This window comes from Solanum verrucosum, unplaced genomic scaffold (genome assembly GCF_900185275.1).
Source record: "Solanum verrucosum unplaced genomic scaffold, falcon-dt-bn FXZP01000022.1, whole genome shotgun sequence".
NCBI classification, from domain to species: Eukaryota; Viridiplantae; Streptophyta; class Magnoliopsida; order Solanales; family Solanaceae; genus Solanum; species Solanum verrucosum.
Window position 1 is genome coordinate 4,198,277 of NW_026020086.1, and position 16,552 is coordinate 4,214,828.

The window sequence follows — 16,552 nt, forward strand, 5'->3', positions numbered from 1 at the left end:
TTATGTGACCACCTACCTCATTTTAGATATGGTTTTGGATTATGATTCTCTGTCTATGTTCAGACGTGTTTTTACTTTTGTGGTTGGATGCCTAGTGGTGAATCGGATGGACCGATTCATGTTCTCTTGGTAGAATAGAATACTTATGTGGGTGGGCCGATTCAGAGATAGTGGGTTCGATGTGGAATTGGTGGTGTTCATTGCGAGGTATTTACTTATCATAGGAGCCTACAGTACATATTCACTCAGCGGGATCTGAACTTGAGACAACGTAGGTGGCATGAGTTGCTCAAGGACTACGACATGACCATTTTGTATCACCCCAGGAAGGCCAATGTGGTGGCCGATGCCTTGAGTAGGAAGACTCCTAGTATGGGGAGTCTTGCCGCGATTAGTGTTGAGAGACGGCCTTTGGTTCGGGATGTTCAGAGGTTATTTGACAGCATGGTGAGATTTCGGGTTTCTGAGGAAAGTGGAGGTGTGTTTGCCTTCATTGAGGCCCATTCATCTTTGATGGAGCAGATTAGAGAGCATCAGTATGAGGATGTGAAGTTATGTCTCATCCGGGACAAGGTGATGAATGGTGAAGCCAAGAAGGCTAAGATTGACTCCGAGGGTGTATTGAGGATTGAGGGCCGGATATGTGTGCCCAAGGTTGGTGATTTGATCAGATTGATTCTTGAGGAGACTCATTATTCTAGGTATTCTATTCATCCCGGAGCGGCGAAGATGTATCATGATCTTAGTCAGCACTATTGGTGGTGTGGGATGAAGAGGGATATTGCAGAGTTTGTGGCTAGGTGCTTGACATGTCAGCAGGTCAAGTGTGAGCACCAGAAGCCTGGTGGTGTGACTCAGAGGATGCCCATTCCTACTTGGAAGTGGGAGAGGATTGCTATGGACTTCGTAGTTGGATTGCCTACCACCGTGGGTGGTTATGATTCTATATGGGTTGTCGTCGACAGACTGACCAAGTCTGCTTATTTCATCCCGGTCCGAGTGAGGTATACAGCGGAGAAGTTGGCTCAGATTTATATTAGTCAGATTGTGCAATTACACGGAGTGTCGGTGTCCATTGTGTCTGACAGGGGTTCAGTATTCACTTCTCATTTCTGGAGAGCATTACAGCATGATTTGGGCACTAGACTCGACATGAGCACAGTTTTTCACCCTTAGACTGACGGTCAGTCTGAGAGGACTATTCAGGTGTTGGAGGATATGCTTCGGGCTTGCGTGATCGACTTTGGTACTAGATAGGATCAGCACTTGCCATTGGCAGAGTTCGCCTACAACAACAGTTATCATTCTAGCATTAGGATGGCACCTTTTGAGGCACTGTATGGTAGGCGGTGTAGATCACCTATTGGATGGTTTGATTCAGCGGAGGTGGACTCCCTTGGTACTGATATTCTTAGATAGGATATGGAGCGTGTTCGTGTGATTCAGAGTAGGCAGAAGAGCTATGCTGACAGGAGGGTTCGACCCTTAGAGTTCATGGTGGGTGATCGAGTTTGGCTTCGGGTATCGCCCATGAAGGGTGTGATGAGATTTGGGAAGAAGGTCAAGCTCAGCCCTAGGTTCATTGGCCCATATGAGATTTTGGAGAGGATGGGAGAGTGTCACGACCCGAGAGTACCCCCTAGTCGTAACATGGCGTATTCGACCCCGAAGGGGCCTTATACGAGCCACATAGTCATTCATTGCATTCAATAATGAAAATAGTGCGGAATAAAAAAAAAACTTATTTACATCCACACATTTAAACTTCTTAAAACAACTTTAAAAACACACAGCGGAAGTCTAAGTCTCACATGGCCATCTTAGACACAGTCGCAAAACATAAGTAGGGACACGACCCTTTACAATCAAAAGAAGTCTATTAAGTCTATTACATGAACAAAAGGACTTAAAAGTCTTATCCTCGAATCCATGAGGACATACCAAGTCTTGGAGGAAAGCAATCCAACACTTCAAACTAGCTAGGAGTGATCACTTGCCGGAACCTACACTTATAGAAAATAGAGAAATATGGAATTAGCACAATTAAGTACTAAGTATGATGACCATGCAAAACATGCTTTAAAAAGGGACATTTTAGTTAGAAACCATGCATTATGCCACCTTTTTGAAATATCATGAACAATAGTATAAAAGACATACAAGACAAGCATAACATCAAGTAAGTCATAATATCACCTTTAAACAATATCAACATGAAAACATTTACCTTGGACCTTCACCTTAAGAAACCCTTATGCTATACCTCGTGCAATGTATGGATGACGTCCCATACCACCATCCATACTAAGGCACCACATTTAGGTCACTTAAAGTAACTTATCATTCCTTCTTTCACCTTTGCACAATATTCATACATAAGAGGTATATCATTAATTAAGACATGACAAGGGAAAATAACTCATAATATAACCCAAGTATAGCATGCATCTCATATTAAACATTCGAGAGCCAACATTCTTTAATAACCTCATTTAGGGCACATTTGTGTCACATACATTAGGATTTAGAGAAACTCACTATGACCCTCTCCAAGCCTACTCGTGCAATGTATAGGTAGCATCTCATACTACTACCTACACTTTGTAGAGCTTATCAAGAAACCATAATAAAATCTCACATGATGGGAAGTAAGCGTTTAACCGACATAGACCATGAGAGCTTGTCATGGAATCCGGTGTCATAAGTCCCCACACCGTAAAGAGGTGGTCTACTTGCCTAAGGAAGACCGGTATATAGCTTAATGGATCCACTAGCTTCCTATGCGGGCACATAGTTTATGGGATAAGGTAGACGATCATTGAAACTCATGCCTAACTGTCGGGGGAGTTTCCATCTAACCAAATCCGCTCGGTGCTTAGCCTACATTCCCATAGAATAGTTCATTACTTTGACATCATCACACATAAAAGGGTGCCATAAGCCTACCGATTCAAGGTACATTATTTAACACATGAAAGGGTGCCATAAGCCTACCGATTCAAGGTACATTTAGGAAAGCTCATTAACTCCTCTTGAAAGGGTGCCATGGGCCTACCGATTCAAGTCTCATCATTAACCTTTATGGAAAGGTGTCATAGGCCTACCGAATCCAAGGTTCATTACTTATCATTAATGGAAGGGTGCCATTAGCCTACCGATCCAAGGTTCATTATAAGCATGTGTGGAAGGGTGTCATTAGCCTACCGATCCAAGGATTCAATAATCAACAATATAATCATTTATACAAGAAAAGGATGCATAAGCCCTACCAATTGAAGGTATACTTTACATTGAAGAATCCTTCATATTCTATCATCAACATTCATGAGTGTCAAATTGAGAAATAATCTTTCAATAGTAACACATTTACATTCATAACATGATCACATTATCTTCATTGAACTCTCATTCATACAATGTCATGATAACACTTCAATTTCTTATACTATGCCTTCAAGGCCATGGTCACAATGTAACAAACAAGTAAACAATTCTAAGTCAACATTAGCTCCTCATGTCTTGCCTTTAAGGCCATGGTCACAATACATTCCATAATTAAACACCTCCACCATAAGTGGATCAAACCAAGCAAAAACAATTTTATCCCTAATATGAGATTAAGTCAACTTACCATCCTCCAAAGCCATAATAACCATTACTCAATTCCCAACAATTCTATCACCACAAGGTGATTCACCCATAATTTGCCCATAAGGCCACAATCCTCAATTCATCCATATACCAACAATTCATCAACATTAAATCATAGGCATTGAACCCACTTCATAAACAAATTCAAGTCTTTTAATGAAAACATGGGTTCTTGAAGAAGTTTCATATAAAATCATCTTAAAATCCTAAATACAACTTCAATTCACCAATATAATGACTTTGAAAACATTTTATCCATGAACCCATACCTAGAATAGAAAATAGAAATTTTGTTCTTTGAAGACTTTTGAAACCCTTTTTAATGGACTCCTTGAAGGAAAGATAATCAAGGATCAAGGGTCACCATACCTTTGCTATGATTTCCCAAGAAAATTGATGAAGAAAGCCTTGAATCCAAGCCCTAGCTCCAAGTTCTTCTTCTTCTTAATGGAGGATTGTAGAGAGGGAAATGTTTTTAGGGATGGGAATTGGATTATGGTATCTAGGAAATAATATAAGTCCTTTGAAAAAAAGGGTCCAACACTTAGAAAAATTTTCAGGCGGGTGAACAGTAATGAACAGTAACATTAGCTACTGGAATTTGCATTTTCTGCCGGACAGACTTTACGAAAATGGGCATAACTTCTTCCTCCGAACTCCGAATGAGATGAAACGAAGTGCGTTAGGTAGCTAACTCAAAGGGCTTTCCATGGATATATTATGACCACCCAAATAATTTGTGTGCTAGGAGATATGACCCTCCAAAGTAGACCCTCGAAAAAGGCTTCACTTGGAAATTTCGGATTTTGATACGGTTGCTCTAAAATTTGGGTTAGACCCATTTCCCACTCAATTTGACCCCCTAAACAAGAATATGAAGTCGGATTTTCGAAAAACGAAACGGATCTTTTAGTATACCGCTAAACAAGTTTCCGGTAACTTCCGAAGCACATTTTTAAGAACTTTTGGGTCAAATTCAAATATAATCATTTCATTAAGTTCTCGACTCCAAACTCACATGTGAGGCTCTAGTTTCACTCTATCATTTTCCGAGTCGTTACAGAGAGGTGGCTTACAAGTTAGCCTTGCCACCTAGTTTGACAGTTGTGCATCCAGTTTTCCATGTTTCTATGCTCCGGAAGTATGTTCCGGATGAGTCTCACGTGATTTCGGTTGAGTCGGTGGAGTTGAGTCCAGATTTGACATTTGAGGAGGAGCCTATAGCTATTTTGGACAGACAGGTTCGCAAGCTCCGGACCAAGGATATTGTTTCAGTGAAGGTTCAGTGGAGGCATCGATCAGATAGGGAGGCGACTTGGGAGTCCGAGGATGATATGTGGGTCCGCTATCCCGAGCTTTTCGAGGCTTCAGGTACTTTCTTTTACTTTATGTTCGAGGACGAACATGGTTTTTAGTGGTGAATGATATAATGACCCGAAAGGTCATTTTGGTGATTTTTCGTGGAAATGACTATTTTGCCCTTTCGGTAGTTGCCCCGAGTCCCATGTTTTGTGGTTGTAAAGTTGGTTTGAGGAAAAGTTGGTAAAAAGTTGAGTTTTTGAGAAGTTGAGTTTTTTACGAGTTAAAGTTGGTTAAAAGGTGCTTTTTCGAGTCATTTGGAGTTTCGGGACTCGGATCGGATTTCCGTCGATTCCGGCAGTTTTAGAATGTCGAAACGGGTCTGTGTGAAGTTACGGAGTTGAATTTGGAGTTGAAACGAAGAATTGAGGTCCTAAGTTGCTAAAGTTGTGAAATTTTGATAAAGAGTTGACTTTGGTCAACATATGAGGTTCCGAGGCTCAGATTGAAATTCCGAGAGTACCGTTGGTTTCGGGAGGCGATTCTAAGTCTAGAATGAGTCTTGGTTGAATTTTTAGACGCTCCGTTTGAGTTTCGAATTTTTTTGGCGTTAAACTAGTTTCTTGGCATCTTATTGAATTTCGGGTCAAGGAGTCCTCGAATTCAAATTCCGACGGTTCCATTGAGTCCGGAACGTCGAATTTAGTGGGGGTACATATTTAGTTTGTGTGCACGAGATTCCGAACGAATCCCGAGGGTCCAACGGGAACTTAAACTTTGGTATTATTGTTGTGTTTCAGCTGCAATAGCAGTCCTTTTTAAGTCAAAAACTAGTAGCCATTTTCCCCCAACTTGAAAAATACTCATTTCTCCATCTTTAGACTTTGAGAGCTCGAAAATAGGTGATTTCAAGTGGGTTTTCGCAAGGAATTCATTGGGTAAGTTATTTCCAACTTAGATCTTTGATTTCCATCGATTATTTATGGATTTTAACATCAAAATTTGAGATCTCAACTGTAAAATTTGGGGTTTTTTGCCTAATCCGAATTTAATAGAAAATTTGAGTTTGTAAACTCATTTCAACTCCTTTTTCGAAACGGTTTTCACTATTGGATTCTAAATTTCTTGGGGAACATTTTTCACTAAAAATTTCCAGATTTCGAGAATATTTTCCGGAACGAGATTTTTTTACCATTTTACCCTTTTTCTCCAAATTTCACGATATTGGTGTTGTTAGATTCGTATTGATTGTGGGATTCCATTTATGAATAGATTGTGGTGATTTGGAGCATGCTCGGAAGGGTAAAACTCAAATTTGAGTTACTAGTTGAAGTGTTTTGAGGCAAGTGACTTCTAAACTTTGTTAAACTCTTAGGCTACACATGACTACTTTCCTAATTGTGTTGGGGAGTAATGGGGATTGAGGATGAGTTTTATTTGTTGATTGAAATTGTTGTAAATGAAAGATGGGGAATAAAACGAGCTAAGTGTGTTATATGTGACTTGAATTTGTTGAATAAGTCATGTGATAACCGATATTGAGGGGATAGAAGAGCATGAGTAAGCTATGATTGATACAGACATTGATGTTGAGACAGATGATGTGTAATACTATGATGTGGTCGTGATATGGTTGTGATTGAGACAGATGATGTGTAATATTATGATGTGGTCGTGATATGGTTGTGATTGAGACAGACGATGTGTAATACTATGATGTGGTCGTGATATGGTTGTGATTGAGACAGATAATGTGTAATACTATGATGTGATCGTGATATGATTGTGATTGATGACATGTGCATATTCATTATTCATCCCATGTGTGAACTATCTGTTGCATGAGTTCTGAGACACTGATATGAGGATGGATGGATATGAGACACAGTTGAGACTAGCTCCGGCTAGAGATATATGAGATGGACTAGCTCCGGCTAGCGATTTGGATGCCGATGGGATCTGGTTCCGGCGGTGATACATGGTCCATGTGTGGCCCCCATGGGTTCTGATTTGAGTATTCAGCGCGGACTGATTACGTCAACAGATGTGTATCGTAGGACAGACATGCATCATGACTACATGACATTATTATTGCATTTGCATCGCATTTGACTTCATCTTTGTCTGTGGTGTGTGGATTTTACCTATTTGCCCCTCTTCATGTGATATATGATCTATTTGCTCTTACATGAGGATATGAGGTTGATGTTGAGACACTGTTGGATATATCTGTTGATTATGAATTGTGTAGTATAGGTTGTTGGTTCGCTGTTAGAATGAAGTTTCGGTGGTTCGGTTGGGATTGAAAGGAGTTGTTTGTAGCTGCTAGTTTAGCTTAGTTTAGTGTTACTTGCGAGTACCTGTTGCTTTTGGTACTCACCCTTGCTTCTACACAGTTGTGTAGGTTGACAGCTCTATCAGATCCGACTTATTACTCATCTTCAGATTAGAGCTTCCATACTTACTTGAGAGGTAGCGGTTCATTCCAGACGTGCCCTCAAGTTATCTATATTTATTGTTTTGTTCTATTCTAGAACTTTACTATGAGACTTGTATATTTTATTCAGATTCCGTATTAGAGGTTTGTACATGTGACAACCAATTCTGGGGTTATGTTGAGTTTATTTAAAGACTTCTGCTTATCTTTCTATCTTATTCTTGTTTTATTAATTCCGTATCGTCGGGTTTTTGGGTGTTAGGCTGAAGTGTCCGGTGGGGTTTGGACACGTGCCATCACATTCGGTTTTGGGGTGTGACAAATATTTTTTAAAATAATTATTATATATCTACCTTTGAATAAGTACCTTTTGAATTGTACGATTTCCAAGTAATTTTTTTTTATTTACAGTAGTAGGAATATTGTTACTTTCATGATGATGGATGAAGAAAATTAAAACTTTGATTACTTCAAAAGTTTATCAAAGACCAAGTATTCCTCCCTTCTTTTTTCTTTCAATGTTTATCTAGTTGAAATTTTTAATCATCGAGAATTACGATAAGATGAATATGATTCCTTGACGTTTAACTAGAGGTCTCGATTTCGACTTTTGATTATAAAAGAAATCCTAATAGGGAGTGTTTCTCTCTTAAATTGATCTTATATGACGTAAATTTAGATTAATTAGGATCTTAGTATAGATGTCGAACACCAGAACAGAAACCATTAAAGTAAAATCTAGTTGATTTCTAATTTGACATTTTCCTTTATCTTGTATTTGAAGTTAATTTATACCTAATTTAGGAAAAAATATTTTAAAATATTATTCTTGGATCAGTATAAATACACCCTTTGATATCCTAAGTTTCACACAAAATTAAAGTATTTCAAAGTACATCTTAATTAGAAGAATGGCAAGCAAAATAACTTTCTGTGCTCTACTCTTTTGCTTTTTTCTCATGTTTGCTTCTGGTGAGTAATTCTCAAAAAAAATTTTATCATTATTTGTTACTTTTCTTGGAACATTATAAGTTCAATTTTTTTGGGTTTATAAGTTCATGTTAAGTTTTATTTTTTTCGCTAGTTTCACATCTCAATTTATGATCAAAAGCATATTTGAATATTGTCACTTTTTTTTGCTAGTTTCACACGATAAATATCAGTCGTTTCCCTTTTTCCTACTTGAATTATCACCATATACTCAACTAGGTGTATTTTAATACATAGATAGTGATAGTTCAAGTAGGAAAATGAAACAACTGATAGTTAATGTATGGAACTCGTGAATAAGTGATAATTCAAATGTGTTTTTGACCATTATCTTTTTTCTATTTAAATCATTGATTAGCTCATCTAATTCAATATAACTTTAAAAATTAATCAAATTAATTTTTCGGAAGCAATAAACTGTCACATAAATTGAAACTTAAAGAAGTAATAAAAACCATGAAATGACATGTTTTAATTTATAATTTTTATTATTTCCTAAGATTTATTTTTTTATCCTATGATTTTTAATGCAGAGATGCAGATAACAGAAGCGAAATACTGTAGAAAGCCTAGTAAAGGGTGGAATGGGAAATGTTTTGAAAAAAAATGTGACAATTGGTGCAAAAATAAGGATCATGAAGATTATGGAGATTGTTACAAGGGATATTGTTACTGCTATTATAAATGTTGAAACCTAAAATAATGAAGCACAATATATGGCCATAAGACTTTACTTATGGCACAATGTGTCTTATATAATGTATGATTGAATAAAAGTCTGCGATTACATGTTTAATATCGCAAGAATAATGATCATAAATTATTTATGGTCTAAATGTTTGTAACTTGATGTTTTATATATGAAAGATATGGTATAAATATGTGTCTTGGCAATTATATATGTTTCTGTATATGTTTGGGACCATCAAGATCAACTTTTATGAATTAAATCTATATTATTAGAATACCTTATATATTACTTACTAATCCAAATTCATCTTATATATATGATGAGTACATATTTATAATTATTGATCTTTTCAATTTTGTTTCACAAATGATGATCAGTACATATAAAGTGATATCAAATCAAAAACAATTTTCTTATAGTCAAACTTATTTGTAATCGATATTTACATATAAAATGCTAAATTTTATATAAACATCAAATACAAATAAATTTTTACGCTTAATTATATATGACTTGATGATGATTTTCTATTCAACAACTATAGATACACATACAAGCCATTCCCTTAAAAATGCCTTCCCACAAACATTTTCCTCCAAAAATATACCCCTCATTTGTACATACATTATCACAATGGTAACCATTATAACATTGCCCCTTAAAGTTTTTACTCCATTTGTCACAAAAACCAGCACTAGCACCCTCCACAACTTCAATTTCTGCAAATAACAATAACAATAATAATATAAACAAATAAATAAATCATGAAACTGATTAATTACACTCGAACAAAACTCATGTATGTCAATTTATGGCAAAGGAGTGACGTGACAAGAGGATAGAGAATATTTATATTTTGAATTTCTAACTATGTTCGATTAGGTGAATGCAATAAGAACTGACTACTCATTACATTATAAAGCTAATGTTGTCAACAAACAATCATTCTACCTTATTAATGACTTTTTTTAATAGCCTATCCTCTTTCTTTTTCTATTTTTTTCTCTCTTTTTTGTTCATGCTTTAACTCGGGCTTATTTTATTATTCTCTTTCGATAATATATAGATAATTATCAAATTAAGTTTATCTACTACGACAAATTATTATGCATGCCAATGTACCTAACACGATAATAGGAAAAATATGCAATTATTTGTAATAACAAGTTAAATTGTAATAATAATATAAAAAATCTTTAAACTATCCGTACATATTTAAATTTAAATCTTTTTCATTACTCACCATTTGAACCAATGAGGAACAAGCAAAGAAGTATCACAAGAAACCTAGAATAACAAACATAACATTCAGCCATTTTCAATTTTGATTTCTTTTTTCTATATGAAATAATTAACAAGAAGTTTAATTTGTTATAAGAATTAGGTATATACTAACCTACACTAACAACATATATTTATAGGGACAGTACATAAATTTGGATATCAATAATTGATATGTTATAAAATTAATTAGTTTATTCAAGAAGCAACATTAATTCTTGGTATCTTCAAAATCACCAATGAAGACAATAAATTTACTTTGATAAATAAGAGATAAACTCATGACACTTTTTTATTTTTTTTGTTCAACTTTTTCTTAACCACTTGACTTTTCTTTTTGTTAGTATTGGTTGTTATATTCACTATATACCAATATTTACCTCGATTTGGTTTTGAAAATTATCAATTCCAACATACATAAAACTCCAAAAGAAAAACAATAAATAAAAAAAAAACCTGCGTAATTTCTTGTAAAATATAGGTCAAATATAAGAGTTCAAACTATGCATCGACAATATAAAAATAATTCACACGATAAGATCATAAGGTAATTATAGATAATATTCTTGATAAATACGAAGCAATAATTGGATAAAAATGATAATTAACTAACCTGGTATAACATGTTAAAATTTATTGATAGTTCTATAAAAAAAAATCTTAGTTTGGATTCATCTCTTTTAAGATATAGGTCGATTATAAGCACTAAAATTACAATAGTAATCGTGTAAAAAGTATTAACACAATAAGATTAAAATATATATTAATTGGTAATATGATAAAAATAATAATTAACTAAGCTATCACTTGTTAAAATTCATAATCGATAGTCGTATAAAAAATTATTTACACATCCAACATATATAATTTAAATTTAAAATATAAATATCTAAAAAATTGCTTATTGGATTCTTGTTGCTTAAAGGAATCAAGATTAATATTTCATTATTATGAGACAGAAAATTACAAATTAATAAAACAAAGACGAAAACAGTTCAAACAATTTGTTTTTTCGATGTTTTTCATGCTGATTTGGAATTAAGATTCCAAGAATGTTGCTTCTAGAATCAACTATTTAATTAATTCTAATTTTGAATTGATTAAGAATCCAATCAATTCCTATAAATATCTGCCATTTTATTCCAATTTGCATAGAACTCTTTGCTATTTAATTAGATATAATTAAGAAGAAGTTTGAATATGGCTAAATTTCATATTTGCTTCTCTAGGTTTCTAGTTATACTTTTTTGTGTACTCCTCCTTGTGTCAAATGGTGAGTTAAGAATAAAATAAATTTGGAGCAAATGTTTCATCTAAATGCATAAATTGTTAAAGATCTGTATGTTTATTATTTATGTTGTTTTTTCATATACATTTGAAAAATTCTTTTTAATAATTTGTAGCGATGAGATTTGAAAAATTAGTCTGTCTGCTTTTATAATATGTTGAATTGTGTGATCAATATTTCATCTAAAGTTGTACTACCAGAAAATCGTTATCTCCTACGTAATTCATTAGAATTCGGTTCATCAATAATATTTTCAACAAAATTTTCATCGAGAATCTCATTAAATTCCATAGAGACATCTGTCGAAAATTAGCAATTTCCTGGTAATGAAATTTAAACTTATTTCTACAAACTTTAAAATACTCTAGTGTGAACCACATGTTTTCAAACGCCTTTGTTTCTTTCTTAAATTTTGTATTTATTCAAATAATATGATATAAATTGAGACGGACGAAGTAATAAATTTCATTCTACTCTTTTACTCTTCCTTTTTTTTTTTTTTTTATGTGGATGTAGATATTGAAGGTGTGAAGGATGGAATTTGCAAGCAATTTAGTTCAACATTTAGTGGGCAATGCTATGAGTCATCTCATTGTGAGGAAACATGCATTAAAGAAGGAAGTTCAACAGGAGAGTGTGAGTGGAAAGGAATTCATTGGGGATTTGTTTGTATGTGTGAATATTTATGTTGAGTGAAATTGAGATCATTATCAAAATGCATACATATAAGAAAATATAAAAGCTTAGTCTTGTTTTATAGATATAAAATAAAATAAGATAAGAGAGTTATAATTGAGATGAATAAATAATGTTCTAATTGAGTGCAAAATAATTAAGAAAAGAGAGAGTGTTGTATAAGTGAATAAGTGTTCTTGATGTTACTTCTATTGTACGATATTGAAAATAAATAATTCAATGTATAAGATACATCTTTCATCTACTTTGTAGTTTTGCTATTTGTTGAAGTGTGTAATCCGTAAAAAAAAATAAAAAATTGGTTCCAACTCAATTTCAAAAGTTAGCTCATGAGAAAAGGATTTTAAATCTAATTTTTCTCATTCTACCGACTTAACATGACTATCTCATGATCTTAGAGTTTAAATTGTCGAAGAGATCATACTTTTAATTATGTCTTCAGTAAGTCCTTTCACGTGAGAGTTTGATTCTTTTAATTTGCATTTAAGTCAAGCGTGTGAAAATTCTTTTTAATAATGAATGGCGGTGAGACTCGAATTGAACCCATCATGCATGTTGTGGTGTGTGATTATATTATCTCAAAGTTCAAGTTATTAGAGATCATCATACCATATTTATTTACTCAATTATATCCTCAATATGTCCTTTGTGTGCAAGTCTGTTTATTTAAATGAACTAAGCATGTGAATATTCATATTAAAGTGTATAGTCATCTCATCTAAAGACTACATTTTTGTCATTCATCAGTCATGTAAGGGCTTTCAAAGGAATTTAAATGGTCTCGAACTACTCCATCCATTGGCTTAATCCTTAAGATTTTGGATTGGATATTCTAAAATTTTCACACGATATCAGAGCTAAAACTTAGTGAAACTACTTTTTTAACATGTAGGACATGCGTCTACTTGTTTATACAAATTTAAATGTCTATTTGTGCACACTCAAAGTTGGAGGACATAGATAACAACTAAAACTAAGTTGAAAGGCATGTTATATATATAATACGATAAATTATGAAACAATATGTAACAACCATCCAAACATAGTGTTCAAGAATCCTGCAATACTACTATGAGACAAACATAACAAGGATGGAAACAACTCAAACGATTAATTTAATGATGATTTTGAAGATACCAAGAACACTGTATATCTTGAGTCAACTAAATCTAATTACTTTGAATTAATTAAGTAACCAACTTTTTTTTTCTCTCCTTATAAGTATTTTTTTATTAAATTCAATTCATAGAAAACTCTTTGCAATTTGATATAAGGAGAAATTTGAAATATGAGTGAATCTCAAGTTTGCTTCTCTAAGGTTTTGCTCATAATTTTCAGTGTACTCATTGTGTCAAATGGTGAGTTTAAAAAAATGAAAGTAAATCTTTGTTACCATTATTTGATCTTTTCATTTCAGTAACGTTTATGTGATCAGCTTATTTAAAAGTACTCAAGTCAGTAAAAATGGCATACATACATGTGGGTCTGAGATTTTTTTTCCTTATATGGCCCCGTATACACTTGAAAATTCTTTCAGAAATTTTCGCCTTTTTTTCTTTTTGAAATAACTATTTCATTAATGACTTACTTTTTATTTCTCTTGCAACTTATAGACCTTTTAGTTCTTGGTCTAAAGATTCTTTTCGAGCAAGCTAAAAATCTTATAAGAAAACATTAAATTATGATCTAAATTTGTGTAAGTTATTATAAAACGAAAGTCTAATGTTGACCAGTATATGAGAAAACATTAGGCTTGATTCTAACATTGTCCGAAAAGGTAATTTTTAAATTATAACTATATTTGCACAACTTTTTCAAAAAAAGAGATAAAATCTAAATAGTAACCTAAAAAAAAAAGAGTCATTTGAATAAATCAGGCAATTAATTTTTCAATAATATGTGATGATGAGACTTGGGAACCAATATACTAATTCCTATAGTCTCTAAAGTTATTTGTCAAATCGTGTGACAGTCTCATTTAAAACTCAATTTTTTTGAAAATGTGTATATTATCTATTAATTTATTAATTTACTAAAATATTAAAAAATAATTTTTATTTTTATTTTTCTTTAATTTTGCAGGTCATTTTCCTTTTGTGGGTGCAATTTTGGGGTGCCAAAAGTTGAGTTCTACATATAGTGGACAATGTTATGATGATGCACTTTGTGCCACAAAATGTTTTATTGAGGGATATTCCAATGGAGTTTGTGATTGGGGTGGACTTCTTTTGGGATTTGCTTGTTATTGCCAATACTCATGCAATAAAATATGAATTTAAGTTATATATATGTATAATTGTTTATATATATATTATCGATGAGTTTTAATCTATGATCAGATTGAATCATCACATCTAATAATAGAAGGTGATTCAAGTCCATCTAGTAATGATGATCTTTTGATTGATTAAATAAATTACAAGTTTATGGTTTAAAATGACATTTGATGAGAACTATGGGTCTGTTTGGAAATCATTGTTTTATTGGTACGATATATAATTATTAGAATAGTAATTATATAACTTAACTAATTTTTTCATATGACAATTATAATAACATGTGAAATGAGGCAAGTAAGAGAGTCATTACGAAGAAGTTTTGAGAATTACAAAAGAAGCTTCGAGATCATATTGATTAAATCTCATCCATTCATGACCTTCAAAAGGGTTGTCACGAGACTTTAAGGTGGCGAAAAGTTTGGGATGGAACCCGTCTTGTAAATTTAAATCCAAAAGGTAAATATAAATAGGAGGGAAACATAAAATCTAACTTCCCCAAAAATATCAACGTGAACACTACGTGTTAGATAATATAATATAACTATCGTATTATAATGTTTAAAAAAGTTGTTAAATCTTACCAGCGATATTAATTCTTTTTTAAAAACAGTCTAAAAAGAAAAGTACATAAAACTCATAAATTAAAACAAAGGGAGTATATTTTATGGTAGAACTACATACAGTATACATACACAAAACTAGATACACCTTTATTCTTTAATCATGAATAAACACAAAGTATTATTCACCTGTTTTATTATAATAAAATATAAACAGGTTTTTTTTAAAATACATATATTATATTCGATTTTGATCAACATTATTATTTGATGATTTCATACATTATATAGTATTATTCAACAAAAATATTCACACATGCAAACATATCCCCAATGAACTCCTTTCCATTCACATTCTCCAGAGGGAGATCCCTCCTTCACACATGTTTCCTCACAATGAGCAGATTCATAGCATTGTCCACTAAATGTTGCACTAAATTTCTTGCAAATTCCATTCTTCATACCATTAACATCTGCATAAAAAATAAAAATAAAACTTAATATAAGTAGGTGTTTGGACATAAAAAAATGTGATATATAACATTTTTGTAAAGAAATAGTTTCTAAGAGTTACTTAATATGGACATACAAGGTAAAACGTAGAATTTGAATAGGGTAAAAGATAAAATATAATTATTGTTGAAAAAATGTTTTAGAAAAAAAATGATCAAAAATCATATCACCAAAAAATTTATTGACTAACGCATACGAAAAACTGAGAAAATCGCCTAATTCCTGTTGAGTGGCCCTTAAATGTTAAAAAAACTGGTGTGGATCATGGTGAGGCTTTATGTATTGTTCCTCCAGGTCATTACGGAGGGTCTTGTAAAAGTTTTAGAAAAAAGTGTCCGAAAATCATATCACCAAAAAATTCATTGACTTATTACACGAAAAACTAAGAAAATCGCCTAATTCCTGTTGAGTGGCCCCTATAAATGCTAAAAAATGGCGTGGACCATGGTGAGGTTAATTATATGTATTGTTCCCCCAAGTTATTATGGAGGGTCCTGTAAAAATTTTGAAAAAATGTGCCCGAAAATCATATCACCTAATTATTGTTGAGTGACCCCTAAAGATAAAATATTCTAATCTTGTTCTGAACAGCAAAATCTGTTGCTAATTCTGTTCATCGATGAATTACTGAAAAGTTTAATTAGCTACGAGCAATATAGTAATGAATTAGCGATAGGTTGGTATATAATTCCAATTTTCTTTTATAGTGCAACACATAATAAGGATCAAAATAATTATGGGAATAAAAGTAAAATTTCATCTTTTTGTCAAACTCACCAGTTGATGCAATGAGGAGTACTAGGCTAAAAAATATCACCAGAAACCTAGTAAAGCAAACATTATATCCAGCCATATTAAAATTTCTCT

General features: G+C 33.0%; 1 protein-coding gene and 1 long non-coding RNA gene across 2 annotated transcripts; both read left to right on the plus strand.

Annotated features, from left to right (window-relative positions):
- The first annotated feature begins 1,422 nt into the window (after positions 1-1,422).
- Positions 1,423-8,071, plus strand: LOC125824681 (uncharacterized). Its single transcript, XM_049504072.1, has 3 exons — positions 1,423-1,577; positions 4,715-5,022; positions 8,067-8,071. The coding sequence occupies exons 1-3, from the start codon at positions 1,423-1,425 to the stop codon at positions 8,069-8,071; spliced, it is 468 nt and encodes a 155-aa protein (XP_049360029.1).
- Positions 8,072-8,258: 187 nt separating this feature from the next.
- Positions 8,259-9,253, plus strand: LOC125824434 (uncharacterized). Its single transcript, XR_007442772.1, has 2 exons — positions 8,259-8,359; positions 8,911-9,253. It is a non-coding gene; the product is annotated as an uncharacterized LOC125824434 (long non-coding RNA).
- Positions 9,254-16,552: the final 7,299 nt, after the last annotated feature.